Source organism: Callithrix jacchus, chromosome 19 (genome assembly GCF_049354715.1).
Source record: "Callithrix jacchus isolate 240 chromosome 19, calJac240_pri, whole genome shotgun sequence".
In the NCBI taxonomy this organism is placed as follows: Eukaryota; Metazoa; Chordata; class Mammalia; order Primates; family Cebidae; genus Callithrix; species Callithrix jacchus.
Genome location: NC_133520.1, coordinates 4,517,446 through 4,543,621, shown reverse-complemented (window position 1 = coordinate 4,543,621; position 26,176 = coordinate 4,517,446). Strand labels below are relative to the sequence as shown.

At 44.0% G+C, this 26,176-nt stretch overlaps 2 protein-coding genes across 10 annotated transcripts in view; one reads left to right on the top strand and one right to left on the bottom strand.

Moving 5' to 3' along the window:
* The window catches only part of WDR26 (WD repeat domain 26), a 43,533-nt gene extending 42,431 nt beyond the window's left edge, over positions 1–1,102 (bottom strand). For all 4 annotated transcript variants that reach the window (XM_054248017.2, XM_003735214.6, XM_054248018.2 and 1 more), the window contains exon 1: positions 7–1,102. In XM_054248017.2, coding sequence (XP_054103992.1) covers positions 7–419 — 413 coding nt within the window. In that variant the 5' untranslated portion in view covers positions 420–1,102. The remainder of the gene's footprint in view (positions 1–6) is intronic.
* Positions 1–26,176, top strand: part of CNIH3 (cornichon family AMPA receptor auxiliary protein 3) — a 336,804-nt gene that overhangs the window by 167 nt on the left and 310,461 nt on the right. Inside the window, exon 1 of one of the 6 annotated variants that reach the window (XM_017966454.4) lies at positions 903–1,170. The exons of 1 other annotated variant lie outside the window; for it this stretch is intronic. The gene's annotated coding sequence lies outside the window, so the exon portion shown is untranslated. Of the gene's footprint in view, positions 1–902; positions 17,021–26,176 lie in introns of those variants that run through there. 4 more of the 6 variants (XM_017966455.5, XM_035280718.3, XM_035280717.3 and 1 more) reach the window with 4 other exon arrangements.

Below are 26,176 nucleotides of genomic sequence, written 5' to 3'. Positions count from 1 at the left end.
ACTTACTTGAGCCCTAAGCCATTCAAGTGCTGTCCTATTAGCCTAATGACATCCTCATCGGACTGGGAGAGCCGCTTCTTCTTCTTGAGGCTGCTGCCCAGTTCTGGGGTGGCCAAGGAAGAGGCGGCGGCGGTGGTGGCGGAGGCAGCTGCGACGGTGGCTGAGGCTGCGGCGGCCGCCCCGCCGGGAACCCCGTTATTGACATTCAGGCTGTTGCTATTGTTGCTGGCGGCGGAGGGGGCGGAAGGCAGCAGCCCATTGGCGTGGGCCAGGTCCCCCGCGGACGACGACGACGAGGGGGATGACTCCCCGTTCTGGGCCGACAAGCAGCCGAGTTCCTGGGTCTGTCCCTGGCCCCCGCCGCCCCCTCCTCCTCCACCGCCACCTCCTCCTCCTCCTCCTGCCCCGTTGGCCTGCATGATGCTGCCGCTGACCAGGCTGTGGCCGCTACTTCGGTGGGGGACAGCAGCAGCGGCGGCGGGAGGGGCAGCAGCCGGGGGGAGTCCCACCACTACCACCACGGAGGAGGAGGAGGAGGAGGAGGACGAGGACGACGAGGACGGAGGGGAGAGGCCTGCTCTGCCTGCCGAAGCCCCGGGCTCTCCTGCTCCCTCCGCCGCCGAGGCTCGGGGTTTCTTCCGCGGGGGCGGGGAGGCTCCGCCGGTGTCCGAGTCGGAGGAGGAGGAAGCGGAGGCCAGAGTTTCCTCGCCGAGAGAGGCCGTGGTGGGAAGCCGGTGGGGCGAGGCGGGGGAGGGGAGGCGGGGGCCGGGGAGAGGGTCGGGGTGAGGGGGGCCGGGGAGGCGGGGAGGGGGTCAGGGCAGGAGGGTGGGGGTGAGAGGAGGGGGAGGAGGAGGAGGAGGAGGGGGAGAAGGAGGATCCGGGCCCTTTCCCCCCCCCCTCCCGGAGGCAGCTCGAGGTGCGCGGCCCGGGGGTCGCGCCGGGGAGCGCCGCGGGGCGGCTGCGGGGGCGCGGGGCCCGCCGCTGGGCTGAGCCCCGGCAGTGGCGGCGGCGGCGGGCGGCAGCGGAGGCAGCTGCCGCCTCTGTCCTCCGGTCCGCTCCGCTCTGCTCCCTGGTGTGTTGATTCTTCCCCCAGCTGCTGCCTAATGGAGTCCAGGCGCTCGCGTCACAGGAAATGCCTATACTGCCCTCCTCACTCACTTCCGGTGGCAGGTATGGAACCTATAGGGGGCCTGTCACCCAGCACGTGCGCCGAGGCTGGCCCTGGGGTCAGGGGAGGGAGGCCGGCGGGCAGGCGGGGTCTGCCCCGACCCCGACCCCGACTCCTATCTGGTCCGATCCTATCCCCGGCCCAGCTCGGGCCTCTCCCCCTGCGCCCTGGCTCGGCTGGCTCAGCGAGCAGTAAGTTCTAGCCGCCCTCAGAGGCCGGGCGTGCACGGGATGTTAGAGTTGGCGTGCGTGCGTGTGTCCACCGGTGTGGCCGGGGCAAGTAAGGTGTGCGGAGACACTGCAGCTTCTCCATTAGGTGCTGAAGGTGAGGGTGGAGCAGAGGGCAAGGTTGAGTGGCAAGAACTTCCAGGCACAGGGCTGTGGTAGGCTCCTCGCTCAGTGGTAACCGGGACCGAAATCGGGTTTCACAACCTCCTGTTTTAGGGTAGAAAAACTTGAATTTCCACAGCCAAGTGTCACACAGTTGCTGTACCCGGGGCTATCCCGGGAGCTTTGAGATAATGAGCCAGTGAGACTCTGTTCCACCCTGGGAAGGTCAGCTAGTCTATCGGAGAATATCTGATGGGGACAAGAAGTCACAAAAAGGCTGTGTGGTGTGTAGAGGAGGGGAGGGACTCTGCTGTTGAGGCTTCACTTTTTTAGCACTTGCCCAGCGCCTCCTTCTCTCTTCCAGCTGCCTCTTGAATCACTGCCCAGTTTAGGGAGCAGTAACATAAACCAAACAGTTGCCTCCAAAGTATGCATTCTGAGGAGGATTCAGGCACCAATTCAGATCCAGGCTTGAAATTTTTATGTGGCATGTGAGGCTTCCATGCCATCATGACTTACCAATTTATGTGAATGCAGAAATGTGACGACAAGGAACTGGGCTGAATCTTAATCTTTGGCAAATGGTCTGCATCATCCCCAAACAATTATTTTCATGTATGTGGTTGATAGCGTATATACTCGATATGTACAAACATTTTCTCAGAAGCCTTTCTCTGAAGTAGTTTTCCTGTGGGGAGGGGAAAAAAACACCATCGGTTCTAATGAATACATCATGCATATCTGATATACTAATTCAGTTATACTAATAAATGAAAGTAATTTTGAGGCCTTTGGAGACAGTCCTTTTTCAGTTTGGAAATACAATGAGAAATGATGCTGATGAGTAAAGAATCCTGAGCTTTATGGATCCTCAGACAGGAAGAAGGAAGAAGAAGGCCAATGCAGGATCTTACAGGGCTTTGGTTTTGTGGTTCTTACTGCTTAAGTATGCTTCCAGGTGGCAGCTGTAATTGCAAGGTGACTCACATACAGTGTTTATATTCACCTGAGGCAGACCTGAGTTCTAGCTGAGGTTTGTAGGGCTCGGTCATTGTATCCAGCAGAGCCTGAATTACTAGATAGTTAACACCTTCAGAGAGCCCTGTTCGTATATTAACTTTAGACAACCTTATTATTAAAAGTGTTGTTTAGGCAAAATTTAATTTTTGCAAAATGGTTTATAATAATTTATTAGGCCCATGGCATCATTGAAGAGTTGCATCTCGGTAAAGTCTGTAGATTTTATAAAGGAAATCAGTCACATAGTGGCAGCTACAGACAAAGCTCACACTTTATTAACAAAAGTTAAATGATGAAAAAGAAATTGGACTCCATTGTTATCTAAACTCAATATGTATATTCCAGTTTTTCTACTTTTTTAAGTAACCAAGACTGCTCATGTTAGAATTCTGAATTTATGATGTGCATTACGGAACATTTTTCTCTGTACTAAAACACAGCTTGAGAATCTGCTATCTGAACTCTTGGTTTTTAGGTCTTTCTAGAACCAAGTTTCAGGTCTATGTGCAGATGAATAATTCTGAAATACCACTCTACACACTGAGGAACCTTCAGTAACACCACATTACCTATGGAATAAAATCCAAATTCTGTCTTTCTCACCACAGGTTGGTTTCAGTCTTTCTTTTTGGCTTCATTTCTTATTGCTCCTCTTCAGGGACCCATCTGCTATCCCCCAAATATTCTGGCTCATTTCTTCTTCAGTGTCTTTGACTACACTCTTCCATCTTTTATTCACCTGTCTGATTCCAGTCAGTCTTTCAAGACTCAGCTCATTTCAAACCTCCATAGGGGAGCCTTTCCTGACTTCCACCGTTCCAGCCATCATTGTGAGTGTCATTTATTAGGCTCCTCAATTGCAAAGGCTGCTTGTGATGTAACTTGCTAAGACCCCTTCTTCAGGTCATCAGAGAGAAGCCTTTCTAGACCTCTATCCCCCGATTTACCTTCCCCTTTTCACCCTCCGCCTAAAAAAGACTAAGATGGGTTTAGGAAAAAGAAATCAAGTATATATTTTGATACTCGATTCATTTGTATTTGTTTCTGTACTGTTTTAACAGGTCTCTGTTTGACCAATCCTGTGCTAGGTTCCAAGTAAGAGGTAACTTCTTGTCCTTGAAATTCTATTTGACCAATCCTGTGCTAGGTTCCAAGTAAGAGGTAACTTCTTGTCCTTGAAATAGCAAGCAAGGCTTTTTCACTTGTCTCACCTTTTGTCAGGGATGCTATAGCATCAAGTATAGAGTAGATAGTTGAATAATTGACCTCTAGGCCTTTTCAACTCTAAGAGGTCTGTGAATTGTATGAGATTCCCAACTCATGTATAAATGCCTTGAGGCATGATCTGTGTATTGTCCATCTTAGCCAGCGTTTTTCAGCTTTTGGGTTGTGACCCATTTGTAAGTCATGAAATCCATTTAGTGGGCCATAAGTTGTATTTTAAAAAATAAGGTGGCAAAGTATAAAAGCGTGGAAGAAAGCCAAGGGAATCACTGAAAAGAGGGGTGATTCTTCCGTGAAATGTTTGTTTTAATGACGGACACACACCTGTGTTTTACAAAGTAAAATATATTTCTTCTGTAGGCCATTGTCAAAAAAGTTTGAAAAACGTTCATGTAAGCCAGTCCAGACTAGACTAGAAGGCAACTCAAGAAATAGGTGTTGGGTGTATAAATGATAAATCTAGTACTGCCCATGGCAATGGCTTTTTTTTTGTATTTTTCTTTTTTAATACAGACACAGTTTCTCTGTTGCCTAGGCTGGTCTCAAACTCCTGAGCTCAAGTGATCCTCCAGCCTTGGCCTCCCAAAAGGTTAGAATTACAGGTGTGAGCCACCACGCCTGACCCCAAAACAATATCTTAACTGTAAAAATTAAACTCTACCATATTTAAAAAAGCGGAGATAGTCTAAGTGTTTATAATAAAACATAAAAGCAACATTTCTCACAAGTCTTTGTAACTAGTAGAGATTATAGTTCTGTCAAGATTCAAGTTTGGTATATCAATTTTGTGCTTAGCAACATTGGTATTTGATTTGTTAAATTTTGTTAGGAAGAGATAGTTTTCAGATCTCAGGTGACTTCGGGAAGGAATATTTTTATATTTATGTCTCCAGCTTCATTCCTAGCTTTTCTTTAGGGCGCTAAAGTTGTCCAGCTGGACTTGCTGGGCCTGTGTAGGATTGGAGAATTCAGGAGAGCACTGTTCTTGAGTCAGAACAGTTGGTCAGCTGATTGACTTGAGGCAAGTCATTTAAGTTTCTTTTTTTTTTTTTTAATTTTATAAAGACGGGGTTTCATCATGTTGGTCAGGCTGGTCTTGAACTCCCAACCTCAGGTGATCCCCGACAGGGCTTGGATTACAGGCGTGAGCCACCGTGCCCGGCCAAGTCATTTAACTTTCACAGACCCTCAGGCATGTCACGCTAAAGTGGGGATAATGACCTTGGCCTACCTGCCTGCTAGAGTTAATGTGTGGGTCATGAGATAATGAATATAAGAAATATTTTAAAATAAAATGTAAATACCTCATCATTTAGAAAGGAGTTGAGGCAGCTAAATGCAGAAGTATAAGATGGTTTTTTGGTTATTATTTCTGAACCGTGACTCTGTAGTCACTTTGTTACTCAGCCCTGCCACTTGGCTGCATTCCTCTGTAGCTCTGGGCAGACGACTCTGAAAACTGCTTCATATTGGTCTTCCATGAGCAGGTGAAGGGCACAGTCATCTGGCAGTTTTACCTGCTGTTCTATGCATGCCTCTCCAGAGCTTGCTTATTTTCCCCTTCTGCAAACATTCTGTTCATGCCATGGGCATTCAGTACACTCCGGTAAGCAAGGGTAGGGGTGGCACACCCGGTGGATTTAAGTGCAAAGACAGGACTACTGCTTTGCCACAGGCGCCTTTACAGTCAGCAGCGAACACTTAGACATATTCACCTTCCTCTCAGCGGAAAGCAGTCCTCTTCTCAGTAGCCATCTCATGTTCTTGAGACCCTTTTGATATAAATAACAATGTCGCAGGAAATTTCCTGAAGAAACTGAAATGAACCGTAGAAATGAGATTGTTCTTTCCGTACCACGCAGCTGGGATAGACTGCTTAGAGTGGTTTGTACTTGCAGCACTGACTGTGCAGTAGGATCGTATTTGAAAAAAAAATTTAACACTCAGCTATGGATACAAAGATAGTCACTGGAGCATTATTTTATTTTATTTTATTTATTTGAGATGGCGTCTTGCTCTGTTGCCAGGCTGGAGTGCAGTGGCGCGATCTCAGCTCACTGCAACCTTTGCTTTCCGGGTTCAAGTGATTCTCCTGCCTCAGCCTCCTGAGTAGCTGAGATACAGGCACATGCCACCACACCCCGCTAATTTTTGCGCTTTTATAAGAGACAGAGTTTCACCATGTTGGCCAGGATGGTCTCCATCTCTTGACCTCATGATCCACCTGTCTCAGCCTCCCAAAGTGTTGGGATTACAGGCGTGAGCCACTGCACCTGGCTGCATTATTATTATTATTGTTATTATTTTATTTTGAGTCAGGGTCTTCCTCTGTTGTCCAGGCTGGAGTACAGTGATGCAGTCAATCATGGCTCACTGCAGCCCCTACCTCCAAAGTTCAAGTAATCCTTCCACCCCAGCCTCCAGAGTAGCTGGAACTGCAGGTGCACACCACTACACCTGGCTAATTTTTTATTTTTTGTAGAGACAGGATCACCCTATGTTGCCAAGGCTGATCTTGAACTTCTGGGCCCAAGCAGTCCTCCTACCTTTGCCTCCCAAAGTGCTGGAATTAAAGACATGAGCAGCCGCTTCTGGCCTGAAGCATTAAGAGCAAAAAGAAAGTGGTAATCATCATTTGCCTGATATAAACATAGTACCAAGATATTAAGTGAATAATGCATGTTACAAAATAGTGTGCATAATACGATTCATTTTGGTAAATAAATATATGCATATATGCACATATTGTTTTCTTTCACAGAAAAGAAAAGCATAAACTGGTTTCTCTTTGGTGGATGGAGTGGGGTAGCGAGAGAAGTTCTTATTTTTTCCGTTTAATACTACTTGTTAGTGTTTGAATTTTACAGCTGTATACAGTATTAAGTATTTCTAAAAAGTGCCAAGGGGTTATTTGGGTTGTGAGATTGCATATAATTTTTCTTTCTTTTTATATTAATGTTATGCTTCTAAAGCACTCATGTTTTTAAAAGAACACTCAAAAAACATCAAAATGCTCATAATAAAAACATGCCAGATAAACATGCCATAATAAAAACATGCCAGATAAAGCAATGCTGTTAAGTATATTTGATAGTAAGTATTTGTTTTTCTAAAATCTCCTTCTCATTACCCATACCTCTCATATTCTCAGACTGCCATCTCTGCACACACACACCCCATTTCTCATTTGGTTACATTCATCTAGGGAATAAAGGGCAAAAAGACATTCCTATTTATTAACTTTGAAAAGTAGATAAATAATTAATAGCCCAGGAGTCCCTGCGTAGACTCTAGACAACAGGCCCTTTGGGCAGTCTTCCTTCTTCTCAGTTTCACATGTGTTGTTCATCCCTCTGGCCTTATGATAATCATAATAATCAATGGTAAAACACAATTATTACTGTTAACAAATTCTAATTATCATAAGAAAATGTTTCTGAATATGTATGTGCATCCTTTATAGAGATAATGGACCAGTAACTAGGCATTTAAAACTGAAAAATTTTAGACTAGATTATTCATAAAATTAAAAAAATTGTTGAAGGGATCTTGAGACTTCTAAGGTTTATTATTATTTTTAAAAGTTGTGCTCTTTACTAAATAATATTAAATGTATAGGCAAACATGAAATATTATAATAACCTAAATTTAAAAAAATCTGTGGAATGAAAGACCATGAATGCCAGTCATTAACAACAAAAGAGCAAAACAATAACTCTTAGCTTCTTGTGGCTAGTGGAGGGGTGCTTGGCAAACTCAGGACTAACAGTTTGAAAGATCTGTTGATTCCCATAATTTTTTTTTTTTTTTTTTTTTTGTGAGACAGGGTCTTCCTTTGTCACTCAGGCTGGAGGGTGGTAGCGTGATCCTGGCTCACTGCACCCTCGACTGTCTGGGCTCAAGCAGCCCTCCCACCTCAACCTTCTGAGTAGCTGGGACCAGAGGCATACAGTACCACACCTGGCTAAGTTTTTATAAAGACGGTGTCTCTCCATGTTTCCCAGGCTGGTCTTGAACTCCTGGGCTCAAATGATTCTCCTGCCTCCGCCTCCCAAAATGCTGGGATTACAGGCAAGAGCCTGGCCTCTTTTACTGGGGTTTGTATAATCACACATAAGAGTAGCCTTTCTCTGCACATTCCTGAAAAATGAGGATGTACATTTTCTGCTATGTCTCCGACCCCTTATTTCAGAATGTCTTTTTCTCTGTTCCCCAGATTATTGACAAATACTATGGCATAGAAGTAGATGTGTTTAAGGCTTAATCAGAGTGTCAACAACACTTTTCATTTCATTCTGTGCCCACTTGTTCCATTCTTATCCTTTTTTTTCCCCTGTGATGGTGCATGTCCACAGCAGGGCTTCTGTGATAATGAAATAATGGAGCCAACACTGTGGGAAGACAATGGTTCCAAGAGCTTTACATATATTGTACTGTCGTAATCTTCCCATCAACCTTATGCAGGCTGTGTTTTCATTGGCCCCATTTTCCAGGAGATAAACCAAAGCATGGAAAACTTGAGGTCATATAGCTGGTGTATGGCTCCAGGGCCATATTCTCAACCCCTTAATTACATGGCTTTTCAGAGATGGCTTGTGTTAGTCCACAAAGTAGCCATTGTTTAAATTCCTTAGAGGTTAAAAGAAAAAAATGGAGCAGGTCCCATACATTAATTTTTGAACTTTTCCCTTTTTGGGTATATGAAACCTTGCTTGCCTCCTCATTTTTGAAGCCTGTATCATGTCATTAACCAAATTAGTAGTAGGTAAGTGAACCCATTAGGGACACTAAAAGATTTTCTTTCCTCTAGAAGCTATCACGGGGGGTACCTGAATGCTTTGTACCAAAGGTGTAGTTCATTTCTCCAAGAAGTTCTTGTTGAAACAGACATTATGTCCAGTAAGGACAGCATATTAAGCTAGGCATTAACTTGGAGATTTATCAGTTTAGGACACTTCACCTTGAAATAGCAAGGGAAGGCGAGAAGGAAGAAATGAATTTTCTTTGCAGTTCTGTATGGCAGTAAAATTAAAAATTAAAAAAAATTTAAAAATGAATTTTCTTTCCATGTGAACTGAGAAGCCCTCCCAAACCTCAGGGCTTCCTGGGAGACACATTAAGTCAGAAGGCCCTAGCCAGGTTTATGTTTTTAACCACTTGCATCTATCTAATGAGGGTTTCTACTGTGTAGGCCTGTAGTAGTCTTGAATCCTGGAATAAGAGCCAGACTTGATTTATACAGGAATTCATACTTGATTACTCCATTAGCAGCTCCAGCTAGGTCAGCTGGCAAAGGAAGCTACAGATTCCTAACTGAGATGAGGCTCGATAGCATAAGCTTAATATTGAGGGACAAATCAGGAAAGGTCAGCTCAGGGAGAATACAGGAGCCTCTTTTAAGAGTCTTCTGTTTTAGAGCAGCCAGGCTACTTAGAGACCTCATCTTGCCATACACCCCAAAGAATATAGGTAAAGATTGCTCTGCCCTATCTAGGTTCTTAATAATATATGTATATTTAGGCTGATTCTCTGAGAGTAGACACACCGTCGCCTGTGCTGGTCAGTGTGCAGATGTGGTTTGGGATGTCCTCTGTTTCAGAAACTGCTTGATAGTGAGGGGGTGGCCAAGACGATTTCTTGAGGTCCTTATAGCCTAGGGATTCAGTGTTTGTGGAATGTGCATTGCTACTATATAATCTTACTTGATTAGGCCAGGTAGAGGCAGAAGAGAAGAGTCATAAATAGGCAAAGAGTATAAAACCTTGGATTTGCTCTAGATTTTAAAAAATTTTTAATATGCCATATTTTAAACATACATAAAGGTAAAGGATGCTATAGCAATTCCCATGTCCCCACCCATCCAGCTATGATAGCTATCAACTCCTCTGTTCTTGTTTTATCTATCCTCTCTCCTAATTATTTTGAAGTAAAAATTGAGGTTATTATTTCTTTATAATATATTTACTTATATTAAATATACTTATAATATATTTACTTATACTTTTACTAATTTATTTATAATATGTTTACTTATAGCTCTAAAAATAAAACCTTCTTTTGAAAATATTACCATAATACCATCATCACACCTAAAAATTAATATAGTCATCAGATATGCCATTCATCTTCAAATTTTTCCAGCTGTCTCAGAATCTCTTTTAACAGTTGACTTATATGAAGCAGGATCCAAAAAAGGTCCACAAGTTGCATTTGGGTTTTTTTTTTCCTGAGATGGAGTCTTGCTTTGTTGCTCAGGCTGGAGTGCAGTGGCGCAGTCTTAGCTCACTGCAACCTCTGCCTCCCAGGTTCAGGTAATTCTCCTGCCTCAGCCTTTTGAGTAGCTGGGATTACAGGTGCACACCACCTTGCCTGGCTGATTTTTGAATTTTTAGTAGAGATGAGGTTTCACCATATTGGTCAGGCTGGTCTCAAACTATTGATCTTGTGATCCACCTGTCTCAGCCTCCCAAAGTACTGGGATTACAGAGGTGAGCCACCACACCTGGCCCTGGTTTTTTTTAGCCAACATTTTTTAAAAACATAGTATGTAGAGAGGAGTATATAAATCCTTAATTGTACAACTCAGTTTTTTCAAGTGAACATACCTGTGAAACCATCACCCAAGTCATGAAATAGACCATTACCAGAACTCCTATAGTATCTTATTGTAGTTTTGATTTGCATTTCTTTGATGACTAATGGTGTGTGTGTATATAAATACGTAAGTGTATGTATAGACATACACATTTGTATGTCTATATATATATATGTATTTTTTTTTTGCTAATTGGGTATTTTGTGAAGTGCCCTTTCAAGTCTTTTGCTGGTTCCTCCTCTTTTAAGATTGTGTTGCCTTTTGGCTGGGCATGGTGGCTCACACCTATAATCCCAGCATTTTGGGAGGCCAAGGTGTGCGGGTCACCTGAGTCAGGAGTTCGAGATCAGCCTGGTCTATATGGTGAAACCTTGTCTCAACTAGAAATACGAAGATTCGCCGGGCATGGTGGTGCATGCCTGTAATCTCAGCTACCTGGGAGTCTGAGGCAGGAGAATCGCTTGAACTTGGGAGGTGGAGGTTGCAGTGAGCCGAGATCGTGCCATTGCACTCCAGCCTGAGCTACAGAGTGAGACTCTGTCTCAAAAAAAAAAAAAAAAAACCCACAAAAACAAAAAGATTGTGATGTCTCTTTATTATTGATTTGTGGAATTCTGTGTATATTCTGGATCTGAGTTTTGTTGGATGTATGCACTACAAATTTCTTTTCCCTCTGTGTGGTTTGTTTTCGTTCTTTTAATGTTGTCTCGATGAACAGAAGTTCTTAATGAAATCCAGTTCATCAGTTGTTCTCTTTATGGTTTGTGCTTTTCATGTTTCACTTTAGAAGTCATTTCTTGTCTGCAAGGGCATGAAGATACTCTCCTGTGTTATATCGTCTGGAAGTTTCAATGTTTTGCCTTTCATGTTTATGTCTACAACCATTCTGGAATTTAGTTTTCTGACTGGTGTGAGGTAGGGGCCACGGTTCATTGTTTTTCCATGTGGATGTTCAGTTGACCCACACCACAGGGTAAACAAAATCCTTTCCCCTCTGTCTTGCAGTGATGTCATTATAAATTAGAGCACTGTACATGTGTGGGTGTGTTTCTAAACTCTCTGCTCAATTGCTTTATTCACATATCTTTATGCTTTAAATGGCAAAAGTTTGGGCTAATACTATACTGACTTAATTGGTGCTGTAATTTTATAATAAGTTTGCCATCTGTTAGTATAATTATTTCAACTTTTTTTTGGTCAGTATTGTCTTGGCTATTCTTGGCCCTTTGCATTTTATATAAAATGTAGACTCATCTTGTCAATTTCCACAAAAAATTTTATGAAATTTTGATGGGAGCTGCATTCAATCTTTGAGTCAATTTGGGGAGAACAGACATCTTTATAATATCAAATCTTTGTGTCTAGGAATATAGCATGTTTCTCTACTTATCTAGTTCTTTAAGTCTTTAATTTTTCATAGTAATGTTTCATGGTTTTCTGTGTAGAAGTCTTGCCCATCTTTTATTAGATCTATTCCTAGGTATTAGATGTTTTTTGATGCTAATGTAAATGATATGTTTAAAATTTCATTTTTCTCTTCCTGTCCTAATGTTAAGACTATCAACAGGGACTTAATCATCAAAGATGAATGCCCACATCAGTAGTATTCTTTAGCCTTGAATTAAGGAGCTTCATTTAAGAGTCTACTGTTAAAAGACTCAAATTAAGTCTAAATTCCACTTAGAAATAACTTAATGATACAGCTGGTGTTTCATTATTTTTAAAAGATCAGATTTAAATTCCCCTTTGGAAGCACTGGGAAGAGGGGGACTCAAAAAAGTCTATCTAGGTAAGGAAGGAAAGAGTATCCTGGGCAGAATTCATCCTAAGGGAGCTGGAACCAGACTGGACCCAGCTGAGCCTATAACAGAGCCCTCTTTTTTTTTTGAGACAGAGTTTCACTCTTGTTACCCAGGCTGGAGTGCAATGGCTCTATCTTGGCTCACTGCAACGTCTGCCTCCTGGGTTCAAGCAATTCTCCAATTCTCCTGCTTCAGCCTCCTGAGTAGCTGGGATTACAGGCGTGCGCCACCATGCCCAGCTAATTTTTTGTATTTTTAGTAGAGATGGGGTTTCACCATGTTGACCAGGATGGTCTTGATCTCTTGACCTCGTGATCCACCCGTCTCGGCCTTCCAAAGTGCTGGGATTATAGGCGTGAGCCACCGTGCCCGGCCCAACAGAGCCCTTTCACTGGGGCAGCAGAGGGTAGGTAGTGTCGGTCACTCACTTGCCTTCTAGCTTGGGTGCCCATGGGTTTACAGCTCATCTCAGTCCCTTAGAGGATAATGTAAGAAGGACAGGATGCAAGTAAAAATGTAAAGAACTTTTAGGAATTGTGTTAGTCAGGGTTCTCTCAAGAAACAGAACCAACAGGATAGACTTAGATCTATAGATGTATGAGAAGGAGTTTATTAGGGAATTGATCCTCTTGATTCTGGAGGCTAAGTCCCTTAATAGGGCATCTGCAAGTGGGAGCCCCTGGAATGCTGGTAGTGTGGCTCAGTCCAAGTCTGAAAGCCTCAGAACCAGGGAAGCTGATGGTGTACTTCTCTGAGGTGGAAAACCCAGGAACCTAGGGGGCTGCTGGTTAAGTCCTGGAGTCTCAAGGCCAGAGAGCCTGGAGTTCTAATGTCTGAGGGCAGGAGGAGGAGAGTGTCCCAGCTGCAGTAGAGAGGAAATCCTTTTCTCTCCTTTTTTTGTTCTATCTGGGCCCCCAGCCAGTTGGATGGTGCCCGCCCACATTGAGGGTGGGTCTTCCCCACTCAGTCCACTGACTCACACACCAGTCTCCTCTGGAAACCCTGGCAGACACACCCAGAAACAGTGCTTCACTATTTTTCTATTCCTTAATCCAGTCAAGTCGGCACCTAAATTTAACTATCACAGTGGTAATTTCAGGAAACACTGGACATAAGCTGTATCTGCCTTTGATGTCATATTACAAAGAGAGGGCATTGTCCCTTACCTTATAATGAACCCCTGTGGCTTTGGCAACCTATGGCAGGACCACCAGAGGCATCCCCATGGCCGGTAGGAATGGTGGTAGTAAAAATAATAGCTGGCGTTTATTTAGTGCCTGCTATGCTTTAGGTACTATTCTAATCACTTTATAAACATTAACCCATTTACTCATCACAAGCACCTCCCACGAGGTAGGCTAGAGATTAATGATGGTAATAATAATATTATTGTTCCACTTAGGGTGGAAACTAAGGCACAGACGGGCTAAATAATTTGCCCAGGGTCACACAGCTCATCAAGGGCAAAGCCAGGATTCCAACCCAAGCTGGCAGTCACTAGAGCCCATGCTCTTAACATCATATAGTGTTTCGAGTGGCAGCAGCAGATGGGGGCTGGAGGAGGAGAAAATGAGTAAACACGGCGGCAATGCCTGTGGTCCCAGCTACTCGGGAGGCTGAGGTGGGAGGACTGCTTGAGCCTAGGAGGCTGAGGCCACAATGAACTATGATTATGCCACTGTACTCCAGCCTGGACGACAGATTAAGATCCTGTCTCTCAAAAAAAAACACAAAAACACACACAAGAAAACCATCAGAAATAAACTGGAGATCCCCACAGAGCGTCTTGCTGATTGTACTTGCTTTTGAGTACCTGTGAGATGTCCCTTGAGGACTGTCAGAATTATCTTGGAATGGAAATGGGATTACCTTAGAAGAGGCTGGGGTTAAATTAGCAATTAAAGTCAAGAAAAATGAAACATAGGGGAGGTAATTATAATTTGATCTTTAGATCAGATTCAGACTTAAGAAACATTACATTCATTGATTTTTTTCAAGTTTGTCACCTTAAAGTTTCCTTGGAGTAAGTGGAATCATGACTTCTGGTCTGTTCTTTCTCTGAGGTGACAGGCACATCTATATTTAGACCAATAGTCATGTGTCCTGGTGATGGATCAGTGTGTGCCTCCCAAAATGGCTGTGCAGTACAGTCCCACGTGTATCGTTATAAACAGATAAATCAGCAGCACTGTAGATTTGATGTACGCACACCAGAGGGACTTTTACATGCACTTACTTATTCAGCAGCTAAACTCACATATATGCTAGGACCACAGATAGCCCCTTGGGCAAGTGTCCATGAGCTCATGCAAGCAAGTGGACTTAGATTTAGCCACCTCACAGGCAGAGTGAATTTAGAGCTCCAGAGGCCTCACGCCTGCCTGAGGGCCATTCATTTCCATGAAGAACGTCACAATTTCTCCCACTGACATGAATCAGAAACTGGGATTCTCTTTCACCTCCTGCATCTTCTGTGTCACTAAGCTCTATTGATCCTACCCTTTTAATAGCTTTTAATCTGTCTCTTCTCTTCCATCTCCATTGCCACTAATAGTTTGGGTTTACATTTTTTTATTCCACCTGGATAAGGCAATAACCACCTGAATGGTTTACTCTTTTCTCTAATTTGTTGCTGTCACTGGTACCAAAATTATCTTTTTTTTTTTTTGAGACGGAGTTTTGCTCTTATTGCCAAGGCTGGAGTGCAGTGCAATCTTGGCTCACCGCAACTTCTGCCTCCCAGGTTCAAGCGACATTCCTGCCTCAGCCTCCCAAGTAGCTGGGATCACAGGCATGCACCACCATGCCTGGCAAATTTTTCATTTTTACTAGAGATGGGCTTTCTCCATGTTGGTCAGGCTGGTCTTGAACTCCTGACCTCAGGTGATCTGCCCTTCTCGGCTTCCCAAAGTGCTGGGATTATGGGCGTGGGCCACCACACCTGGCCTTTTATTTTATTTTATTTCAGGAGAGGGGGTCTTGCCTTGTCAGCCAGGCTGGAGTGCAGTGGGGCGATCATAGCTCACTGCTGACTTGAATTCCCAGGCTCAAGTGATCCTCCCGTCTCAGCCTCCTGAGCTAGGACTATAGGCACGCACCACCACCCCCGGCTACAAAATTATCTTATAAGGCATGAAACCATTATGTCACTTCCCCACTTAAAACTATGTAAAACGATTTCAGTGGCCCTTACTGCTTAGGTGATAAAATCTAATGCCCAGGTACTGGTCCGCGTGGGTCCCTAAGAACTGGCCCATGCTTGTCTTTCGAGGCCTGGTCTTACTCAAGTCCCTCACCTGTGGCTCCAGTCACACTAGACATCTTGGGGCTCCTGGAACCCATGGCTGCTTTCAGACTTACTGCGATGCTTCTCAGTTGCCTTGCCTGCTACCCCTCTTCTCAGTCTTGTCCTTTTGACCAGCTGATAACTTTCCTTGGCGATTACCCTCATACCCATACCAAGATCATAGTATGTGGGTAATCTCTAAGGAAAGTTAAGAGCTTGAAATGCTTCTTCAAGCATTTCTCCCACCACAATGTATTCTATAATGTCTGGCTTCCCTGGTAGGGACCTGGTAGGGTCCACAAAGGAAGATCTTACTCTTCATTGTATTTCTAGTATACCACAGGCACTTTGTGGATATTCGCTGAATGGATTCTTCCGTCCATCCAACTGTCCATTCATTCTTTCAACACATACACATACACACATACACACACACACACACACACACACACACACACACACACACACTATTGGGAAGCCCCATGAGCCAGAATAGCTTCAGAGACTGCCTCAGTAAATATTTTTTGAGCACTTGCTATATGCAGGACACTTTGAGGTGCTAGAAATATGCAGTGAACAAGACACAAAATCTTTCCATGGAGCTTATATTCATATAAGCTTATGTAAACTTGTATTCTAGTCTTATATTGTATCTTCTAGGGAAGACCAGCAAAAAGAAAGAAACAGGAAGTGTATCAAAAAGAAAAAAATAAACAGGAAATGTGTCAGGTGGTGTGAAGTGCTAGGCAGAGAATTAAATTAGGGTCACATGACACAGTGCTTGGGATGACCCTGTCTGCTGAATGGCCAGGGAGGGCCTCTCTCAGGGGTACCCTTGAGGCTGAGATCTGAATGAACTACTCTTGTGACATCAGGGTAAAGAGCATTCCATGCAGAGGGAACAGGTAATACAAAGGCCTTAGGGTAAGAATGAACTGACTTTTAGAATAAACACCCTGGTTAACTAAAGCCAGGGCATTGAAAGGACACAGTGAAGAAAATGCCTGTAAGGGAGATAGAACTGAAGAAAGTTCATAGCTCGTTCTAGAGCCAAAGGTAAATTATTCTTTAAGACATACTAGATACTTACTGGCAGCCGCTACTAGCAAAATAAAAGTCCTGTTGTTCACAACTGAGGCACAAAAGCACTTAGGAATGTAGGGGCAGTACCCCCTCTGCATTTCACTTGGCGCCGAGTGATCTGTGTCAGGATGGCCTGTGTGAAGAAGCCACCAGTTACAGTTCACATGGGTTTCCATTATTTGGGCTTTCACTTTGCCCAAGGCACACAGTTAATATTACCACAAGAATGTGAACATTTTTGTTCTGAAATGTGTTTATTTTAATCTTTACGGTGGGAAAGGCCCTTAATTTATCTATCCTCATTATTTTCCAGCCTCATATTTTCTGTTTCCTTCCTGTGCTCCCTGAAAAACAAGATGCCATATCTAAAATCCTGTGTGCTTTTGTGCAGGGCAAAGCCATGTCCTCGTGCACAGTCGTGGGCATGGCTGAGGATTATGTAACAAGAGCTGTTCCTAGTACGGTTGGCTCCTGCGGGAGACCATGATGTGGCAACTACAAAGCTCATCTCAGGTAGGCTGAGCGTGAACTTGCCAAGCAAGACCTGTGGCTTGGAGCAGCCTGTTGGTCAGCTTTGTTCTGACTCAGAATTATTCCCTTGAAACCCTGGGTCTGGGTTCAAAAGACCCAAGAGTTCTGTTTCATAGAGGGGTGCTCCTGCCAGAGTCATGATGTGCTAGAGATCTGTACTTTTTTTTTGTCCCCATGGGTGGGTGGCTATTGGAAAGGAGATCTGCTCTGGTAAACATGTTCCCATTCTTGGGGTTATGTTAATCAAATAGCTTGCTCACACCAAGGCCATGTCTAAACAGTGTAATAGAGCCTGCTATGGCACATTGATCTAATTTTGTTTTTCATTTAATTATGTCCCTGGTTATTCTTGTGGGCATTGACTGTCTAGTAAATGTATTCATCTGTATGCTGTACTTTAGGATTGAAAGGAATTTTGGAGCCACGGATGGTGGCTAACGGCTGTAATCCCAGCACTTTGGGAGCCCAAGGCGGGTGGATTACAAGGTCAGGACATTGAGACCATCCTGGCCCACATGGTGAAACCCTTTCTCTACTAAAAATACAAAAATTAGCTGGGCGTGGTGGCGCCTGCCTGTAAGCCCATCTACTTGGGAGGCTAAGGCAGGAGGATTGCATGTACCCAGGAGGCAGAGGGTGCAGTGAGCTGAAATCATGCCATTGCATTCCAGCCTGGTGACAGAGCAAGACTCCCTCTCAAACGAAAAAACAAAAAAACAAAAAAAAAAAAAAGAAAGGAATTTTGGACCTCTAAACTTTAGACAAGGCAACTGAGGTCCTGGATGATTAGGTCTTTTGCCCAGGGGAAGAAAGTGGGTTGGTGTCAGAGCTGGGTTTAACAATCTTGGCTCCCTGGCTTCCAGAACAGTTCTCTTCCCAGTCAGATTGCCTCTAGGTAGTAAAGGGAGGTAGCAAAGTGGTAACCACATGACTTTTCCTTTTTCTTTTAAGCTAATAGTCCATACTGAAAAATAGAGAGATTACACATAGGAATCTGGACTTCTGGTTTCTCTTCAAAGACTTGGATCCGCACTTTTGCAAAACAGATGGTTGGCATTAACAGTGGCTTCTGCTTTTATACAGGTTATGTGCTTTTCAATTTACCAGAGTCACCACTATTCCCTGTTGCCTCCCAGATACTGAGGTTGACTATCAGCTGCCACTTGCAGTACTGTTGTATTTATTGTGACTTTTGAAATTCAACCTTGTTGCACTATTGTATTTCTGATAGTAGAATTAAGAGGAAAGTGAACTATTTCTTACAACCGTGTCTCTCTTTTTTTTTAGACAGAGTCTCACTCTGTTGCTCAGGCTGGTGTGCAGTGGCACGATCTCAACTCACTGCAACCTCTGCCTTCTGTGTTCAAGTGATTCTGCTGCCTCAGCCTCCTGAGTAGCTGGGATTACAGATGCAGGCCACCATGCCTGACTAATTTTTTTGTGTTTTTTCTTTCTGCCTAACCAGTGTGCTATTTTTTCTTTTTAATTTTTGTATTTTTACTAGCGACAGGGTTTCACCATGTTGGCTAGACTGGTCTTGAACTCCTGACCTCAAGTGATCCACCCGCCTTGGCCTCCCAAAGTGCTGGGATTACAGGCCTAAGCCATTTCACCTGGCCCCATGTCTCTTAAAAGTGGGCTGGGCTGGGCTGGCCGTGATGGCTCACACCTGTAATTCCAGCACTTTGGGAGGCTGAGGTGGGTGGGTCTCTTTAGCTCACCAGTTTGAGGCCAGCCTGGGTAATGAAGTGAGACCCTATCTCTACAAAAACTACAAAAATTAGTTGGCGTGTTGTGTGCATCTGTTGTCCTAGCTACTCAGGAGGCTGAGGTGGGGGGATGGCTTGAGCCTGGAAGGTGGAATTTGGAGTGAGCCCAGATTGCACCACGTCACTCCAGCCTGGGTAGTAGAGCCAGACCTTGTCTAAAAAGTAAAAATAAAAGTGGGCTGTATTTCTTTTTCTTTTTATCTTGAGGCAGAGTTTTGCTCTTGTCACCCAGGCTGGAGTGCAATGGTGTGATCTCAGCTCACTGCAAACTCTGCCTCCCGGATTCAATCGATATTCCCGCCTCAGCCTCCCGAATAGCTGGGATTACAGGCGCCCACCACCATGCCCAGTTGATTTTTGTATTTTTAGTAGAGTTGGGGTTTCACTATGTTTGGCAGGCTGGTCTCGAACTCCTGACCTCAAGTGATCCACTTGCCTCTGCCTTACAAAGTGCTGGGATTACAGGCGTGAGCCACTGCACCTGGCAAAGGGGGCTGTATTTCAAGAAGAAATGGATTTTTTAAAAAATTCAAGTATTTCAGGTATTACATATGATATATTACATATAATACTTATATATATAATATACATATTATTATATTACATATGTAGTGTGTATTATATATGTATTGCATTCCAGCCTGGTGACAGAGCAAGACTCCCTCTCAAACGAAAATATAATTATATATATATATAATATACATTGTTACATAAATGTATATTATATATAATATACATATCATATATTATATATGATATATATATAAATTACGTGCATATATAATATGCACAATCTTGAGCAAAAAGAATTAACTCAAGATTATATATGTTATATATACATATACACACACATATACATATAAATGTGTGTGTACATATGTTTTTAATTGAGAGAGACACGGTCTGTCTGTCACCCAGGCTGGAGTGCAGTGGTGTGATCATGGCTTACTGCAGCTTTGACTTCCTGGCTCAACCCATCTTCCAATCCTTCCACTTTAGCCCTTCTGAGTAGCTGTGTCCACAGACATGAGCTACCATACCTGGCTTTTTTTTTTTTTTTTTGTAGAAACAGTTTCTCACAATGTTGCCCAAGCTGGTCTTGAACTCTTAGGCTCAAGGGATCCTCCTGCTTTGGCCTCCCAAAGTGTAGGGGTTATAGGCGTGAGCCACTCTACCCAGCCTGAAGATATTATGAAACAAATCTATTTGGCACCTGTAGTCACTGGAGGTTGCAAGTGTTATGCTAAGTTCTAACACCACAATCAGAAGAACTTTGGATATTTCACTATGAGGTTGTTGTATACCTTTGACAATGCTTTAAAAAATTTTCTTTTAATTTTTAGAGATGGGTTCTTGCTATGTCGCCCAGACTGGAGTGCAGGGTACAGGCTATTCATAGGCATCATCAAAGTGTACCACAGCCTCAAAATTGTGGGGTCAAGCCATCCTTCTGCCTCAGCTTCCTTAGTGGCTGGGACTACGGGTGCCTGCCACTGTGCCCTGCCACCTTTGACAAGTTTTGAAAGAAGATTTTCGTAGCATTGAGGGGAGAAGAAAAGTGAAACAGAGAGACGAAATGGGACCCTTCGTTATCCTCCCTCCCCTCAGCAGAACTATTAAAACCCAAGATCAGTTTGTTCAGACACTGAGTCACATTGTCCAAAAGACTGTATATGAAGAATCTCCGTCTTGACTTTAGGCAGAATGATCTCGAACTGTTCTAGTATGATGGTAATCATGGCAGCACAGCAACTGGGGAGATTAGAACCTAGGGTTCCTCTTCCATTTGCAGAAATAATAGCAAAGTTGCTTGAAGAAAATATACTATATTATTCTAAGAAATAAATTACAAATAACACCCAAAATGTCCCTCACTCATGGTTCCTTGAGTAAAAGGTGCTATGCTTTATCTACCCAGTATTGTGGTAGTATCATTTATGGGCTCATTTCTACTTGTGAGTTTTGTTTTTCAGATCTCTGCTTCTAGCTATCCTTCCACTCTATCAACTAATATTTCTTTTGCAAAGCTAGGAAGCTTGGTAAGGTTAAAGATAATTCAGCTATATTGTGTTGAACATAATTGAAATGTCATAAACCAGCCAGAGAGCAGGAGAACCAGTTCTCTCTTGTTTCTTCGGTGTAGTCTGTTTACTTTTCTGGTCCCGTCACTGAAGCCTGGACTGAGAGACCTGGTGAGGAATGTTTCCTTAGGAGTTTCGACAGGCACAGCTATTTGTCACTGCCTCAGAAGCTGCGTGGCTGCAGGTGAGGAAGGCTGCCCTTATGGGAGGGATAATTACAGTCAGTGACCTGTCTGAGCTTTTAGCTTGGCCTCACTCTGCACCCAAGCTCGTGACTGGCTCAGGAAGTCTTCAGCTTCTGTGTTCACAGCAATGGTTTCCTTCCTTGCTTTCTAGAAGAGAATCAGCCTCTGGTACTGGTGAAAAGATGGGAGATTCTCAATCAGGCATTTTACCTGGCTGAGTTCAGAGCTTGGAGGTGGAGTCACTTGTGGAAGGATTAACTAGAGGGAGCAGCCACTGTCATCAGCATACCATACACATGGCAAAACCAAATATAACCGCCCACCTCCTCTGACTCACCTACTTAAAGCGTGAATAACCTGGAGGAGGTGGTGGCAAGCAGGTACAGAGATGCTTCTCAACTTTCAGTGGGGTTGTATCTCAATAAACCCATTGTAAGTAGAAAATATTGTAAGTCAAAAATGTGTCTAATCCATCTAACCCACAGAACTTCATAGCTTAGCCTAGCCTACCTTAAACATGCTCAGAACACTACAGTAGCCTACAGTTGGGCAAAATCATCTAACATAAAGCCTATTATATAATAATGATGAATAGCATGTAGTTTATTGAACAGTGTATAGAAAGGGAAAAACAGAATGGTTGTATGGGGACTTGAAGTATGGTTTTTACTGAATATATATTGCTTTCACACTATCGTAAAGCTGAACCATTGTAGATCAGGGACGGTCTGTATTTGAATCAGTGAGCTGGGGACCTGAATCCACCCTCCTTTCACTCTCCCCACCCCATCAAGGTACACATAGACCAGTGAAGTCTGTCTTGGCCTTGTGAAGCCCTTACTGTTTGAATGGCATAATGAAGTAGAACTTGTGACTGATAGGAAGACTTTGCAGAGGTTTGGAATGTTCTTTGGCTTACCAGGAATCTAGTAGACCTAGGATCATCCAAATGTCACCAAAGAGTGAGTTCGGTGCCCAGAGAGGAGGCCCATTATTAGCCCTTCCTTGAGGTAGACACATCCAGGGCAGACGAGGGTGATGCTGGACAGTCTTTGCCCATGGCTCAGTCTGACCCTACTCAGGAAGAGGATATAATAGGAATAGCATTATGCATTATGAGATTCTTTCTATTCTGTACCCCTTATAAGTTATAGGATAATGGAGAAAGATTTCGATTGCCATAGCTATGTTGGCTGCATTAAAGCGACAGTTATTATATCAGTCACGGTAAATGAATGGACATCCAGATATAAACATTGCTTTGCTCTTTTTATTTTTATATGAAGCATTTGGCTTGAACCTCATGTTTGAAACATCAAACATACTGTATTATCATATTGAATATGAATACTACCAGTATTTTAATAATAGCTGGTATTTTATTATATGCGTGGTACCACAGGTACATAATTTTAAATTTTATATAGTATTTATAGTATGGTGACTAAAATAATTACTTGCTTCATGTGGTCGATATGGGATGTGCCAGTTTAGCAGATGTGGTTATTGAACTCGCATAAAAAGGTCACCTTAATCTGTCAGAAATGATGGAAGTCACATCTCGAGTAGGATTGAAACCTATAACATGCTCCATGGAGAGTGGAACTCTTTTCTTCCCCTCCCCTCTCTTCACACCATCTCCTGCCCCTTTCCACAAGCTCTGCATCGTTCTGCATAGCGAAGTTCCATCCACAAAGTTCCGGTGTGTAGGGGTCTGAATCCTATCTGATCCCTTCCCTAGCCTCATAGCTCAGATATGAGGTGTGGTCCAGGGAGCAGCCTAGACAAGTGTCAATGGGACATGTAAAGATTCCCCTTTTATTTATTTATATATTTATTTTTTGTTTTGGAGACAGGGCCTCTCTTTGTTGCCTTGGCTGGAGTGCGGTGGTGCAGTCATGGCTCACAGTAGCCTGGACCTCCTGGGCTTAAGCCATCCTTCCACCTCAGCTTCTCAAGCTTCTCAAGTGCATGCCACCATGCCCAGCTAATTTTTGTATTTTTGTAGAGACAGGATTGCGCTGTGTTGCTCAGGCTGGTCCTGAACCCCTGGCCTCAAGAGATCCTCCCACTTCAGCCTCTGAAAGTGCTGGGATTACAGGCATGAGCCATTGTGCCCGGCCAGATTCCCCTTTCTTTTTGATACTCTTTGACTGTGCCCTCCCAGGGAAAACATTAGCTCACTCTGGACTTGTGCTATTCTGTGCGCTATTCTGTGCCCTCTTTATAAAAGGCCTTGTGACTGCTTCACTATTCTGGTCTGCCAGTATGGATATCAGTGATCCAAGAAGATACAGGAAGAGGCTTGCTGCCTGGAGCCGTCCATGGTATGTTGGCTGCACAAGAGCTGGGCGTGTGGTGCCAGGGAGTAGGAGCAGCAAGGCCACCTCGCTCAGGCCTCTGCCCTGGAGGAAGGGTGGTGTAACCACCCCTGGATGACAGCCTGGATATGCTGAGGGGAGACTGTCCACACCCTTCTCTGAAGCATGGAGGTGGAATATTTATAGATCAGCAGCTCAGGACAGCCGGCAGGTCAGGCCTGCTAGAGGAAGTGCATGCAAGGAATCAATGGGAAATGAGTAAGACATGGTGGCGGTAAACTAGGAGGTGCTCCTACAAAGAACTGGATTTTCCCTTTTAAAACAAGGATGGCCGTAGCTGAGTCCTCGCCTGTGCGTGCGTGCGTGTGTGTGTGTGTGTGTGTGTCTGTGTCTGTGTGTGTCTGTCTGTCTGTGTCCTCTTCTGTTCTCCACCCCTACTGAGGAAAGGAGATAGCTCTGGCTTCCAAAAGTAGCCTTGCAGCTGTACAGGACCGACTCTGCCTAGTCTTTACATTTCTCCTGTAAAATTTAACAGTGCCTTCACAGAGCTTCTCTAAAGATCAAAGGGTACCCAACTGAAAGGGAACTGTGGTCTGAGGATTTTTTTTTTCTTCTGTAGCTTCCCTTCCTCCCTCCCTGCAACCGTAAGTAGATGAAATATTGGGCCAAAGGGCCAAGGAATCCTGTTGAGGGGGGAATCTCGTCGTCTCATTCCCAGTCAGGCACTTTTCCGTTCTTGTAACTTTCCAGTCGTAATTTGGGGATTACTATTGATAACTCTGACACCTGGTGGTCATTTCAAAAACTGCACTCGAAGAATTAAACGTTCACTTTTACCACTTTTAGTTGTTTTTCCACCTCCAATGTCAGTGTCAATAATATGCATTTTATAAATTAGTGATTGTTGTTAATTGAATTATCTATAAGTAAAATTCTAGCACATGCATTCAACAGAATACACTTGGATAGAGAACTCTGAAAGGGATACCAGAAACTGTACATGGTGGTCCCTGGGGAGTGCAGCTAGTTGTGGGGAGGAAGGGGACTTATTTTATACAGTTAGTGCCTCTGAAATGACCTTAAACACAGATAATGCATTACTGAAATAATTATAGTTAAGTACCGCACTTGGGTAGGATATTCCCTTCCAGGGCTCTACCCTCTTCTGGTTTTGTGTTCAGGAATCTCCTCTGTGCTTTTGAATGTATTAAGGAGTGGTGTACAGCTGCATTCACTCTGATCTCATTCACTGACAGTGGTGGGAGAGCACAGGCCGAGTAGAAACGGGTTCTGGGGCATCGTGTGGCCAGAGCATCAAAACTGAGAAAGGAGCTGTACACTCTGTGTGGTCAGCAGCGAAGGCAGCAGTGCTCTGTCAGTACTGATTCTTCAGGGGTGGGCTGCCCACTGCCTGAAGTTATGCTTAGCAGAGGGGCTCTGGCTCACTCCCAGTCCCTTAGCCTACCAGGTGTGAGGCTGCCAGGGGCTGATCGCATAAGGCTTGTCAAGACAGATGCTCCCCAGCTCCTTATGTCAGAGAGGAGTTCTGGGATGGTGGCCTGCGGTTGGTGGGCAGGAGAGCCTGGGCTGATGACAGCAACCACCCTTTGACTACCTTCTCTGTGCCTCTTACTGTCTGATTCCACCTTTCCTTCCACTGTTGAACAGACCTGCCACCACTTTCCCACTAACGATAACATACTGAACCCACTTTTACGAATTTGTTGAGAACTTACCACTTTTCAAGTGTGTGTTCAGGAAGTGCAAACATTTGTCTTGCTCAGATCCACCCATGCACCCAACTCACCATGGGTATCCCAGACACCCTGGGTAGCTGAGTGCTCAGGGGAAGATGCAAGGTATTCAGGGGCAGTGTCAATGGGGTCTCCCAGTGCCTGTTTGGTCCACAGTCAGGAGAGGCGCTGCTTGCACTTGTAATACAGTCTCTGAAGGATGGGACCAGAACTTAGGAGGGGAGCTCTTTGCAGCAGTTTTTCAAGAAAAGGAAAATGTTAGCACCATAATCAGTTGTGTGGCCCTTATACCCAGAGGTCCTTTTTCAGCTCCAGTGATCAGTTCTCTTAGGGCACACCCTCCAAAGTACCTGAGTGCTATTCCAGATTGGTTCCAGTGTCTATGATCTCTTTTGACTCCAAATGGCCAGACACCTGACTTTCTCTCTGGTAGTCTGGCTTTTATCTTCTGGGACAATCAGAGCCCCTTTCTTTGCCTTCCCTGCGTCCTTCCTCCTGCTGCTTAGAGCAGGTCTTCAGCAGACATCATGTGACCTTGAGGATGGATATCACATGCTGGAGGAAACAGAAGGCCGAAACCCTGATGACTTCACAGAGCTGCCAAAACAGTTCCTGACTGGTTACTCCTGGTCTTTAATGAGGGAAAATGAATGCTTACATGAAAGCACGTTTTCTATTCCGCAGAGCCAAACCTAGTTTTAACAGATAGTGTGACCCTCGGCGATATCCAAGCATTTTCCTGTTCTCGTCTATACTATGGCAAAGGGGCAAATACCTGTCAGTGAGGACGAGAAATAACTTCTATTTTGGTGAGGCATTTCTTCTGGTAGAGCTCTGTACACAGAATAAAATAGATCTGCTTATGCTTATCTTTCTCCTTAGAATTATTGTATTTGAAGTCTTTCCCAGGGTGGGATTGGAGGGAAGCTGCAGTTTCATAAGCACATAGTAGTATCTCTTAGCTTCAGTTTAAATATGGGGGTAGAGATGTAGAGGAGCCATAAAGATTAGAGAGGAGAGAGACAGCC